Source organism: Pholcus phalangioides, unplaced genomic scaffold, assembly GCF_987345545.1.
Source record: "Pholcus phalangioides strain wild (caught in Gottingen) unplaced genomic scaffold, Ppha-v1.0 ptg000021l_1, whole genome shotgun sequence".
NCBI classification, from domain to species: domain Eukaryota; kingdom Metazoa; phylum Arthropoda; class Arachnida; order Araneae; family Pholcidae; genus Pholcus; species Pholcus phalangioides.
Genome location: NW_028301614.1, coordinates 7,475,974 through 7,488,815, shown reverse-complemented (window position 1 = coordinate 7,488,815; position 12,842 = coordinate 7,475,974). Strand labels below are relative to the sequence as shown.

At 37.4% G+C, this 12,842-nt stretch overlaps 1 protein-coding gene across 2 annotated transcripts in view; it reads right to left on the bottom strand.

Moving 5' to 3' along the window:
* LOC149070558 (irregular chiasm C-roughest protein-like) overlaps positions 1–12,842 on the bottom strand; it is a 254,575-nt gene that overhangs the window by 78,578 nt on the left and 163,155 nt on the right. For both annotated transcript variants that reach the window (XM_089249026.1, XM_089249025.1), the window contains exons 4-6: positions 4,629–4,886; positions 1,736–1,838; positions 546–730 (exon numbers count right to left, since the gene is read on the bottom strand). In XM_089249026.1, the coding sequence (XP_089105152.1) occupies positions 546–730; positions 1,736–1,838; positions 4,629–4,886 (546 nt within the window). The remainder of the gene's footprint in view (positions 1–545; positions 731–1,735; positions 1,839–4,628; positions 4,887–12,842) is intronic.

Below are 12,842 nucleotides of genomic sequence, written 5' to 3'. Positions count from 1 at the left end.
CTTATAAAGCAATCGGATACAGTGAAATATCAGTTAATACGATTTTTCTTCGGCTCCATGATCCAGAACCATTGAAAAAAGCGTTACAAAACTTGATGACTTTGGTGAAATTTTTGACCCTGACGTTTAATATTAAAGAATTCCGTTAATAAATGTGCGCATGCAAGTAATCAATATGCAAATGTATTATTATTTTCTAACCTCGTGCCTTTCCATTGCAACGTTACGTAAAACGTATACTATAATTTTTTATTCCGTCTAAAAATATGGAATTAATTTCGTGAAGATAATTTTTTTAAACATTCGACATAACGACCTCACAATATACCGTCCGATATCCGAAGAACCATGGAGGCCGTTATAAACGTCACTAACTTATTTCCTTCTGATATCAAACTGATATACTCAGCTTTTCTAAATTCTCGGCAGAAACATACAAAAATACAATCAATGTTCCATTCATTGACTTTCAACCATGATAAGAAATGATAAAAAATTTGTGATTAAAAATGGAGGCTTTGAATATTTTATTTTCCAACTCTAACCTGTCACGTCGAGGAATATCTCTTCCGACTTGACCGTATTCAGAACGCCATTTATAACGTTTGATGCCTGGCACAGATACACGCCTTGGTAAGCATAAGTGACGTTGCCGATGTAGAATGTCGCGTTACTGGCTCGTTCCTGCCATATTACGGGGTCACCACCAATTCTCTGGAGCCATGAGTATCTATGAAACGAGACGATGATATATTGGTTTATAGAAGCTGTATAGGTAATAGGGAGTATGATATTTTACTGGTGAATCGTTGGTTCTAGAGGATTACTTCCAATTAGAAAAAAAGTATCCAAAAAACGTGTAGTGCGTTATTCATGTTGCAAAGGGTTGTTTTTATTAAAATAAAAATGTCAACTTTTTATACGGGCACCTTGTGCTCAAGAACACAATTACAAAGTTGTTGCCTTGTCTCTCTTGAGGCTAAAGTTCCCATGTTTCTAAGTGCAATATTCACTGAGATATTCCAATTCAAGAAACAGGAAATTTGAAAAAAAAAAACAAGTATTAAAAACGGATAAAACGGTTTACTACCCATATTTAACGCTGTTTTTTCCCAAATTTCGAATATCTCAGCAAATATCGCACTTAGAAACGTATTGTTTCTGTTGGTATCAGGAGGACAGGGCAACATCTTTGTTGCTGAAGAAACCTTAGAAACATGGTACAAACCTTTGTACCTAAGAAACATGGGAACTTTGGCCTTAAGAGACACAAGGCAACAACTTCGTAATTGGGTTCTTGAGCACAGTGTGCTCGTATAAAAAGTTAACATTTTCATTTTAATCATTATACATCCCGTTGGAACATGAATGACATACCTGAGTACTACACGTGAATTGGGTACTTTTTTCTAATTGGAAGCATTCCTCTAGAACCAACGGTTCACCAGTAAAATATTATGCGCCCTGTTAGCTAACCTGTATATAGCTACTTACGAAATGCATGATGTAAAAATCATTGTCAAAAGTTAGTCATGTGTATGCACAACATTTTTCATGTATACTCGTGATGAGAAACCGAATGTCAATATAGTAACTGTGTACAGTCAGCATGAGAAAAAGTACCCTCAGTTTAAAAACAAAATTTACAAATATGCGGCATTGTGCAGTTCGCAAGAATTCAAGTTGGTTCAAAGCCAGAAAAAAAAATGCTACCCAAATGTATATTACTATTTACTTTGGTGACGGATTTCCTTCTGCTTCGCATACCAATCTCGTTGACTGATATAAGTTCACTGTAATTCTCGGGGATGGATATACTCTGTTTATCTTTGGCTTATCTGCAGAAAGAAAAATTAAATTCAGAAATGGCGAATTTTCACTAGGCACTCGGAAATACACAAATATTTGAAAAAGAAACATATCTTCTCTGCACCTTATGCGGTGATTCCTCGGCTAACAACGGTAATTCGTTTGTTAGCCGAAGTTCCCAGGTTCCGATTAAACCATTCCCATGGTTTTCTACAGATCTTTTTTTTTTAGCTTGGTGCATCAAGTTTGTTCCAGAAACGACCCGAAATTTGAAGTTTCATAAAACACAAAAAAACACTTGAAAAAGAAAGATACTGACCGAAGGTTGCGATAAACAACTTCACTATTGAATGAAAATCCAGGGAAGGATTTTTTACACAATGTACGTTATCCTGTGAAGTTCGTGATCGGTAGTGGAAAGAAGAACATTTGGCTAAAGTTGGCTCATCTCTCACATGCACATGAAAAAGAAGAGTTCATAAAATATCCAATTTGGAATTAAGTCTCTTACCGTGTCCACTAAAATTATTCAAGTCTGCGATTTGTTTTTTTTTACATTTTCTTTTAAATTTATTTTCCTCTTAGCGTTATCATTCACTTTACATGTAAGGGCTCAAAATGTTTTTGAAAGAGAAAGTTGGTGTATCTGAAAAGCAATTCCTATGTGGAAATAAATTAGTCTGGCTCCAGTGACCAAGTTACTCGTTGGATTCATTTTAATCGGCACTAAAATTCAGCTCACGACGCGAATGTTTTATGCACCCCATATCAACTAAGATATTTTTCTTTAAAACAAACAAACCACAAAAACACAAAACACATATATGCATGCAAATATACACATAAATACAAACACTTTGGAACCCCAAGAGACTTAGTAAGTCCTTCCAGCAGGTCTAACGGGGCTATAAGCGCATATGGTTCAGACAACAGCTTAAGTAAATAACTAAAAAATATTTTAACTAAAATGTTCGTTAGCCACCGAATCCGTAATCGTTAGCCGAGGTATAACTGCATTGTACTTAATTCGATGCATACATTTACAAACGTCTTAACGATGAGACAAGGAATACATCTGAAGGAAAAAAAAATTCCAAGACTCCACTATGGAGCTTATGTTTATGCAACTGGTAAGAACATGCTAACTTTGCAACATGGTGACCTATCTGTTCAAACTTAGAAATAAGAATGGCGTAAGAAAATTCCCAGCGGAAAAACTCCCGCTCTTGTTCCTTCGTAAACGAATGCGATGTCGTGATGGCTATTTCCCTCATTAAAATATTTGAACTTTTGCTGCTACATAGAAAGACTTCATTCTCATTTTAATGAAAGAGAAAATAATTTTTCCGCTTTCACTACTTTTCAATCATCTCTTGCTTACCACGTTTACATCAATATGATAAAAACTGAGGCACCATGACTTGTTTTATACTGAATGGCACCTAGGCATATAAAAAAATCATACATAAAAATATCACTCCATTCTCGCGTTTCAATTAACCAATCAAATTAAACATGTTTTGTAACATAGAAATAGCTCAATAACATTAACACTGAACAAAACGAGGATCGTCTCCGCTAATTATACGAAGGTCAGATGATATTGGATACCAAGCGAAGATAACTGGAATGGAAAGTCACACATTCCTTTGTTAATGGTTCAATTCCAATGAGAATCGAACCACTAACCTCGCACTTGCTGGGCGCGGGCTGAACCATTAAGCTACAGAGTACAGACAATTTCTTTCCTAAGAACACTGGTTCCATTTGGGAAAAACAAGACTGCGCAATAGACAGCCTCCTAGGTCAGCAACAGCTTGTAATGAAATTAGAGTCCATATGGGGACAGAAAGAAACGACGAACCTCTGCCTTAATTATGCGAAGTACAGGTGACTGAATACCTAGTGAAGATAATTGAAAAGTTTGTGAGGTTGGTGGTTCGATTCCCCACAGAGCAACGTGACTTCTCTTTCCAATTATCTTTGCATGGTATCCAGTGATTTGTAGTTCATGACATTTACACTCACTTATTTGTGGCCGTTTCGCTAGTTGGGCGCCCAAGATTTTCTGAGCAGGGGATATTTTCAATAACGATAATCTAGTACAGTATTTAGTGTCTGTTGGCCGTCCCTTCGTCGCAAGCATGGTGTTCACTTGCCTTTGGTAAGTTCATTTGTTTTTGTGTGTGTGGCGTTCCACAATCTTTTCTTTTAGTATTGGAAAACATGTTTTTTGTTAATTCAATTAAATCAAATCACAATTAAATATCTGCTCAATTTGTTTTGTTTGATTTTAATTATGTATGTGCAAAGTTTAATTTCTGTGGGGATTAATTATTGGATGAAAATGTCTGAAACTTAAATAATAATTCTTTAAGTAAGCGGTACAACGTCAATGTCTCAGTGTTTTTCCAATGTGTGTACGCGCGCGCGCGTGCGAGTATTTTCTCATTTTATTTATTTTTTTTACTTAAATATGTTCGTGAGAACCAGCCCACGGCAATTATTTCTCAAGATGGTGTTTTGCGATAAAAAAAAGTATTTTACTACAACGGCGAATCCCCACCAGAAGCTTATATGAGGTTATTAGTCTTTTAAGGGGTTTCTTAAATCACATCCTCATTCCTTCGTTAAAACGTCTCTGGGGGATAGTTACGCATGTTGACAGTTGAGCACGTTGAAGGTTTACTAGCTTGTATATAAAATTAATACAGTGTTATCAGAGCGTTTCATTACAGATTCGATCATCTCCAGTTTATATCACTCATGAAAATTCGACCAAACTGAAGCTAGAGATGAACAAGATAAAGTGAACTTACATTTGACGTCGACAGTGATCTCCATCTCTTCACTCTGCCCGATGTCATTCTTTGCGGAGCAGCTGTAAACGCCGGAATCCGTCCTCCTGATGCTGTTAAACTCAATAAAATCTTTTATGTCGTAGATTCCAGAATGTCCCGACTTCCTCCATATGATGTTCGCTTTTGGATTCGCGTCAGCGTGACACCTCAGCACGAGAGACATGCCTTCGACGATCTCTTCTTTCGGTCTTCCTTCCAGTTTGATTCCCGGGGGATCTGAACCAAATAAGCCAAAAATACACTCGAATGAAAACACATAAAAAAAAATGCACGTATAAAAATGAATTTAGGCAGATCTTCTTTTTGATCGCGAGATTCTTCATAAATTCTCTCCGAACTCAACGAAGAAAATAAATAATTCGTGGAATGCAAATTATTTTTCAAGAGCATCTCGACAGACTTTATTCATCGGTAAGAATTCATTGAAAATTCAATCAAAATTTCCATTATAACCCTCAGGAAATTTCTCAAATCCATTTCGCAAAAATTCATATTCCGAAGAATAAATTTTCCTTATTTTCAAAACAATAACACAAAGAAATGGTTCCTGATTATTATTTCCCTGGAAATACTATAAGTTTATTCATACAAAGTATGTAAGCGGTGATTATTCGATATTGAATATATTTTTATTTTCTAATCATTCAAAAATTACTCAAAAACTCAAATAGAGCTTTTCCTATGCTCAGAAGCTAAGGTATATGGGGAAAAAATGTAGAGAAAAGAAAATGAGGAATTGTCTTTCCTGACTTCCACTGAAGACTCCGTCTTGACTTTCTCTGGAATCGCAAAACAAGCTAAAACTAATGTGTTACAACCTGTGCGTACAACCCGTGAATTATAAGTTGGAAAACTTATTTGCCGCTGTGGTGGTCGAGGGGTTATAGTGGCGGACTCGCGATGCGAGGATCCGGGTTCGAACCCCACAGTGGTGGTCGGCTGAAGTTGGTTTTCTGTGGTTCCCAACTTCAAGGCGCAAATGCGAGTCGATCTCCCAGTTAAGAAGTCTCGCCACAGAGAGCAACAGTCCTACAACGATAAATCATTCAATCATGACACTTCACTCATAGTTTGAAAAACTGGTGGCAGATGGCAGCACTACACATAGCAAGCATTACAGAGAAACACAAAAAACTTCACGTCAGGTTTCACTACACGTACACGCACATTCCCGCATGTACCGATTCGTTGGGGGTTCCGCGGCGGAGAGGGGTGTGGGAGGGGTGCATTTGTGGTGTAGCAGTAGTAGGTAGGGCCTCCAAAAAAATGGCTCGGGGATCCATGATGTTCTTAAGTCAGCCACCTCGTTGGGCAATTTGCCTGTTGTGGCGTTGTATTTGTATTTATAAAATGAAATTTCTTAGTGTGGATAATATACTGACTGTAGAAGCCTAATAATACTCAGAAAAATCATCAGCCAAAATGGCTAATACAAAGAAAAATTAAAACTTCTAATGCATTTCGACACTCTATGGGTGTCGTCTTCAAAGAACAAAAACCATCACGGTCATCGGGGACCCCACTTTTACTGGTAAAAAATTCTTAACTCTCGGTTGCTCAGTGGAAAGAAAAAGTATAAGCCTGTCCAATTCAAACATCGTTATCAGAATGAAACTGAGCGCCTCCGTGTAAGTCTATAACGCCCTGATTGGCTGCTTGCGAAATGGAACTATATGATTCATCTATACGAATTTTCTTATTTATTTTTTCTTTCCGTTAAGCAACCGAGAGTCAAGATTTGGTACCCAATCCAAGTGGGATTCTCGGTCAGTGTGATTTTTCTTATCCTTTGAAGGCGACACCTACCCTGTCGAAATCCATAAGGAGTTTTGTATTTTCCTTGTATTTGCCTTCTTCGTTGGTAATTTTTCTGAGTATACAGACTGTTCCAAATTGTCTACACAGAAGATATCTGCGCAACCATTGATTTTAGAAAAACATAGTTTAAATTACAAAAATATTTCAAAAGACATCCGGTTGCTCAAAATAGAAAAAAATTGACTTCTTTTATATAGAATAACTTTTTAATAAAATACACGTCATATTTTATATCTTTATATACACGTTTTTGGCCTATGAGAGGCATAAATACCACGTATCTGCCCTGAAAAGGTTGTGCACTTCTGTTACACTACTTGCACCTGCGAGAGGGAAAGGGGAAATATCGGCTGTGTTGAAAATAGCACGTCCTCCCTAACAACTTGCAGAACTGCCCACAGTTTGCTTCTTAATGCAGGAATGACAAACTTTTCAAGCCAAAAAGTATCCAAAGCTGATGTTCTACTACCATCAGCTCTTGATACTTTTTACACAACAACGGCCTTCCTGATAAATTGGTAGCGATCACTGCAGGAAAAAGTGAACTCATTTCGAAATATTTTTCAACTCAGATTTATTAATCAAAAAATCAAACTTACAGGTGTACATATAGTTTCGATCGCATAGTGTATAGATAGAAAGATAAATTGTGCACTTTATTGAAATAATACAGGTATGTATTTATCCCAAAAAAATCAGATATTTTCTCACTTTATTAAAATCAGTACGCACATAACGTATTTACACTTTTCTATTAAGTCATATTTATTAAATATAATATAAGTAAGGCAGTTATTGGATTTGATAATTTGTTTTATCATGATAATACATCGCTTTTATCTTGTTCATTAAAATTAATTAATTAATCTTTTTATCGAAAAAAGTCTGGTCAACATTTTCTCTTTTATTTTTTCATAAATCGGTTCCCCCTTTTTTTAGTAATATAATTCGCTTTTCAGGTTATGGGATTACGAGCAATTATCTACGTTAATCCTTTTAAATGATTTAGCATCTATATTCCAACACATATTAATTATAATCCGGGAGCACAAAATCTAATCATGGTTTACATTCTTTTTTTTTATTATTTCGAAATTATTAATTGGAGAAAAAACAAAAAAAAAACTAAACGGTATTAACACGGAGGAGAAGTTGCTAATTGCTTTCTCCTTCGTGAAAATAACAATAAAAATATTGAATAGATTAAAGAGTGAATTAGTAGTTTTCTTCGCGGAGAAATATTTGGCTATATGAGTTCTTTGAGCGTAAATACGAATTTATATCGAAAATCTTTCGTCCCGGATCCAGCGTCTTTCATTTTCACGCGTTAGATATTATGTTGTTTTCATATCCTATATATTGATGACACTGCTCAACGCAAAAGAGAAAAAAATCGTTGTTGTTATAAAATTTTTTATGATTTTAAGGTACACTGGAGTAAGAAATTAAGAGAATTTGCAGACTTGGTCGATTATCTCTAGAACTACAGTACCGATTTTGATGAAATTTGATATGTACATACATTGATACAATACAAAACAAATAACCATTCAATAATTGAAATACACACGCATGATCGTGCGTACCACTCGTTGGAGTCGGAAGGCATGAAACAGCGGTTGCAGAATAAACAAAAAAATGGGTTAATAGATGGGTTAATAGGGGTATGGTCCCCTCTTACAGATATACAGGTCTCGCAGCGTGATTTCATACTTGAAATAAGGCAGTTTATCATTTCCTGTGGAAATTGGTCCCACTCGTTCAGCAACGCTGTTTTTATTCCCTGGATGGTTCCCGGAGGAGGGTTGTGAGTTGCAATTGCCCTCCCCAGAGCGTCCCAGACATGCTCTATAGGGTTAAGGTCTGGAGATCTGGCTGGCCAATCCATCCGGCGAATATTCTCACTCTCTAGAAAATCGTCGAGCAGAAGAGCTCTATGTGGCCTCGCGTTATCGTCCATTAAAATGAACTCAGGGCCAACTGCACACCTGAAAAGGCGAACATAGGGCTCCAAGACCTCATCCCTATACCTCACACTAGTCACAGTGCCTCTTTCAAAGACATGGAGAGGTGTGCGGCCATCCAACATGATGCCTGCCAGACCATTAAACCTCCTCCGTCATAATGGTCGATTTCGCGGACATTGGAGGGTAGGTAGCGGGTCCCTGGTTCCCTCCATCTGAACGTACGGCGAGAATCTGTGCTTAGGCTGAACCGGGACTCATCAGTGAAGAGAACGGTCGCCCATTGATCCATACTCCAATCCCTATGCTGTCTGCACCATGGTAAACGGATTCTCCTGTCCGTAGAAGTGAGCGGGACGCAAACAGCCGGTCTTCTTGCAAACAACCCTCTCTCATGAAGTCTTTTGGAATCAGTCACCCTTGATACACGGGTTCCTGTGGCTGCATACAAGTCACGAGAGAGCTGAGAAGCTGTAGCACTCCTGTTACGCCTCGCTATAATAGACAAATGTCGATCTTCTCTGGCCGTCGTGGCTCTTGGATGACCTTGCCCAGGCTTTCACTCGATGGATCCGGTATCCTGGAACTGTTTCCATAAGTTACACACGACGCTGGGCGATAAATTGGACTCTCTACAAATCTGGACTTGAGATTGGCCTGCTTCTAGCCCCCCCACAATTCGCCACCTCATTCAATCATCTAAACGTTGGTGGTTACTCATTTTTACTGTTACAATTTGAAATTAACCGATTGCTGCAAAATAACATCAAGGAATTCGCCGAGGTGTGCTAGCGAACGAAATGCGTCTTAACTTACGCGCGCTTATAAAGCCTGTTTCTCTACTGGCTCCGCCTACACACACGTGTACGCTTACGTATTTGACGTATAAGATTTACATTCTTGTCTAGAAGCAGTGGTTTTACATTCAGTTCAGTTCTTTTCATGAAATTCGATAAAATATGCAAATTCTCTTAATTTATTTCACCAGTGTATATCGATGGTGCTGCTGATTCCGAATCGGTTGTGTCAGATTCACTCAGATAAAGTAAAAATCCAATATCAGTCGTAATACATAAGCGGCGCACAAATCCCATTGAAACTGTGAGTTTTAAATGAATACAGTAAATCTGTTCCTGGATTTAAACGCGCTAATCTAGGGTTGTTTCCTAAGGTTATAAAAATCTAGAGCACAATCGCTTTTGATAATTTTTGCTCAGTGTCGAAGGTAATATGTATATACTTCCTGATTTTTTCCCCAAAAACTATAATAAGCTACAAACAATGAATCTGTAAGTCCAAGCTTCAACTTTAAATTAACCATAAATTGTTAATATATAACAACAAAATCAAGATTAATTTCCTATTACACTCGCTATGGTGAACTGTAAATAACTCAAAAACTTCTCCAATAATTTAGAGAAGCCATGATGATAGAGAAGTCGAGGGCTCAAGTCCTTTACAGTCAGCACTGTAAAAATTCAGTTCATTCTTCAATCATGTGAGAGGAACGAAATAATATTATGGCTCAAGAGGGTCCCCATTCCAGGTCACCAGATCAGTTACAACGCCCTTGAAACCAGTGACGTACAAATGGATATATAATCGGAGGATAAATAGATTTGTATGACCCATTTCAGTATCCCTTGAGATCCAATTATGGGTCACAACCCATCTGTTAATTGCCCGTACAATACAAACACAAACACCACAACAAATTGCCCAACGAGATAGCTGAATTAAGATGTCCATAAAAAATATGGATGTAAAATATAACCAAAATACAGCAACCTAATACCAAAGCATACATCACGATAGAAAATAATAATAATTAGTACTTTATAATACACTGCCCATAAAAAGGATTATGGCTGTGTTATCTATGTGTGGATAGCTTCTCGATTTACTCCAATATGTCTATCGTACTTCTTTTAAAACGCGTCAATAGCGTTAGAATTCATGCCCCCGTAGGTAAGCTATTCCATTTATTAACGTCCCTGTGATACCACAACTTGGAATTCTCCCTTGCCAATCGACACTGGAATCCCCATATCGAAGCAGTTGAATCACGTTGTATGGTTCATGGTCCTTCCTATTCATCCCGTTAAAAATTTGAAACACTTCAACCGAAATCCCCGTGACATCTGCGTTCTTCCCATGTAAACATATTCAAGAAATCAAGACTTTCTCATGGACCAGCTGCAAAGTAGCGTGCAATCCCACAAGGGACAGAGCGGGGACCATGTTTGGTATTTGCATACCTCAACAAGAGCACGCGTGACATTTCTCTGCACCCCTTCAACCAAGTCTATGTCTCTCAGTAGGTATGGTCTCCATAACCTTACGGCATACTCCAATCAAGGACGAACTAGGCCTCAAAAAAACGGAAGAATGATTTCAGGAGAACGCAAAGAGACGAAATCCCAAGTGTTCAGATGTCTTTCAAACGAAATATACCACTGAAATTGACCCTTTTTTTTCGAACCGAGCACAACTCAGGTCTATTGCCATAGGCAATTTACTACCTAGTGAGTTGTGCCGGAAGTGTAAGTGCGTGTACCTAACAGTCTGAGTGCGTATCTAGTGTAGTGTATGATTTTTCAGTGCTGCCATCTATATCTCAGAAGTGAAGTGAGTGATGTGTAGTGACTGAATATTTGTACTGTTTGTAGGACTGCTGCTCTCTGTGAAATTGACACTGAACGGGCAGTCATTGTTTATCCGATGCCATTAGTTGGGATGTTCTGGAGGCCAATGTTTCTGCCCGATTGTTTCGGAAACTGAGGAGATTAATATTTATGGGAGTCGCTATAAACATAAATTTTAAATGGAATTCTCTCACGCAACTGCACTTTGTAACAAAATAAAATACACGATTGTCCGTTTATATTGCTCGAAAAATATTATATATCCTCAATTTTTTTATTCATATACTATACTTTGCTTGGTTTTACTCAATTATTAAGTTTGCTATATGTGTTTGGAGAGGAGATTGCGAGTCCAACTTGAATGTCTTACGTGCCCTGAAAAAAACTACGAATATTATTTTCTTTCGTAATTCTATTTCATCTGCCTATAATTATAAATCAGACTGTAGATTTAAAAAATTATATGTAGGATGTTCTGTTGACGGACCGACAAACTCAGAGGTTTGGGAGTAGGCATCAAGGGGAACAAAAATTGCAATGGGACACGGTGTCGCAAACCACATTGATGATTTTATTGTCCACTAACGGGGAGTGAAATACATTAAAGCCCTGTTGCATGGGACCGGAGATCAGAAAAGTGTCCACGAACGGGAGGTGTACGTTAACGAGTGTCCACTAACGGGAGGTGTACGTTAACGAGTGTCCACTAACGGGAGGTGCACGTTAACGAGTGCCCACTAACGGGAGGTGTACGTTAACGAATGTCCGTAAGGGGAGATCCTACTGCAATGTTATTTTAATTAAAATCACCATTCAAATAAAGACTCGTGAAGCCACATTTTTTTTTTTACTATTCGGAAAGGGGATATATATATATATATATATATATATATATGTATAAAACGGCCAATTAATAACTCATGTGAAAGTCATTGCGCAACAACGAACAAAAAATAGGGCTATTTCAAGCGATAGCGAGATAGATAATATACAACAAAAAAAATATGGATCATATATAGAAACGTTACAAGTGCAATTTCACAGACAAAAGAAAAAGGAAAGATTTCCGGGAAATTGTTTGTTCCAAATAACAATAAGTGAGACGATCAAGCATTTGAGTGATAAAAAGTGAGTTTTTTTCCCTTCACAAAACGAGGTCATTCCACTTCCCACGATAGAGAAAAAAATGGAAAAGTGAATTGAGAGAGAATGAAAGGATAGAGAGAGATATGTACAGCGTACATACAAAAGAAATAGACACTTTTCCAACATTCCACAGGAAAACAGAATAAAACTCATTACTTCCATGATAAAGTTATCTATAGTATATGAGTTTCTAGTATATATACAGACAGCCCTCGCATATATCTTTTAAAGTTTTGGAGTTAATTATGAATGTTCTGTACAAACTCTCATTCACTAGGAAATTATCCAATAATAATCTGGTTTTTGCCAACACTCTTTAGAGCATGGGTCTCCAACTGGTGTATCACAGACAGCTGTTTTGGTCTTCCGCACAATCAAATGCGACGGAATACTTAAAAATCCTGGAACCCGGAAAACTTTCAAAGAAAACTTTCTTGTTACTAATATACTCGCAAAGATATTCTATATTCTTAACTTCAACGAGGGAGTGTCTTTTGATGACTCAATAACATAGTAGTACAACAAATAGTAACATTACATTTTTCCACTTCGAATTTCCGAACCAGAAGCCCCAGAATTTATGAATGCCATTCTTCGTT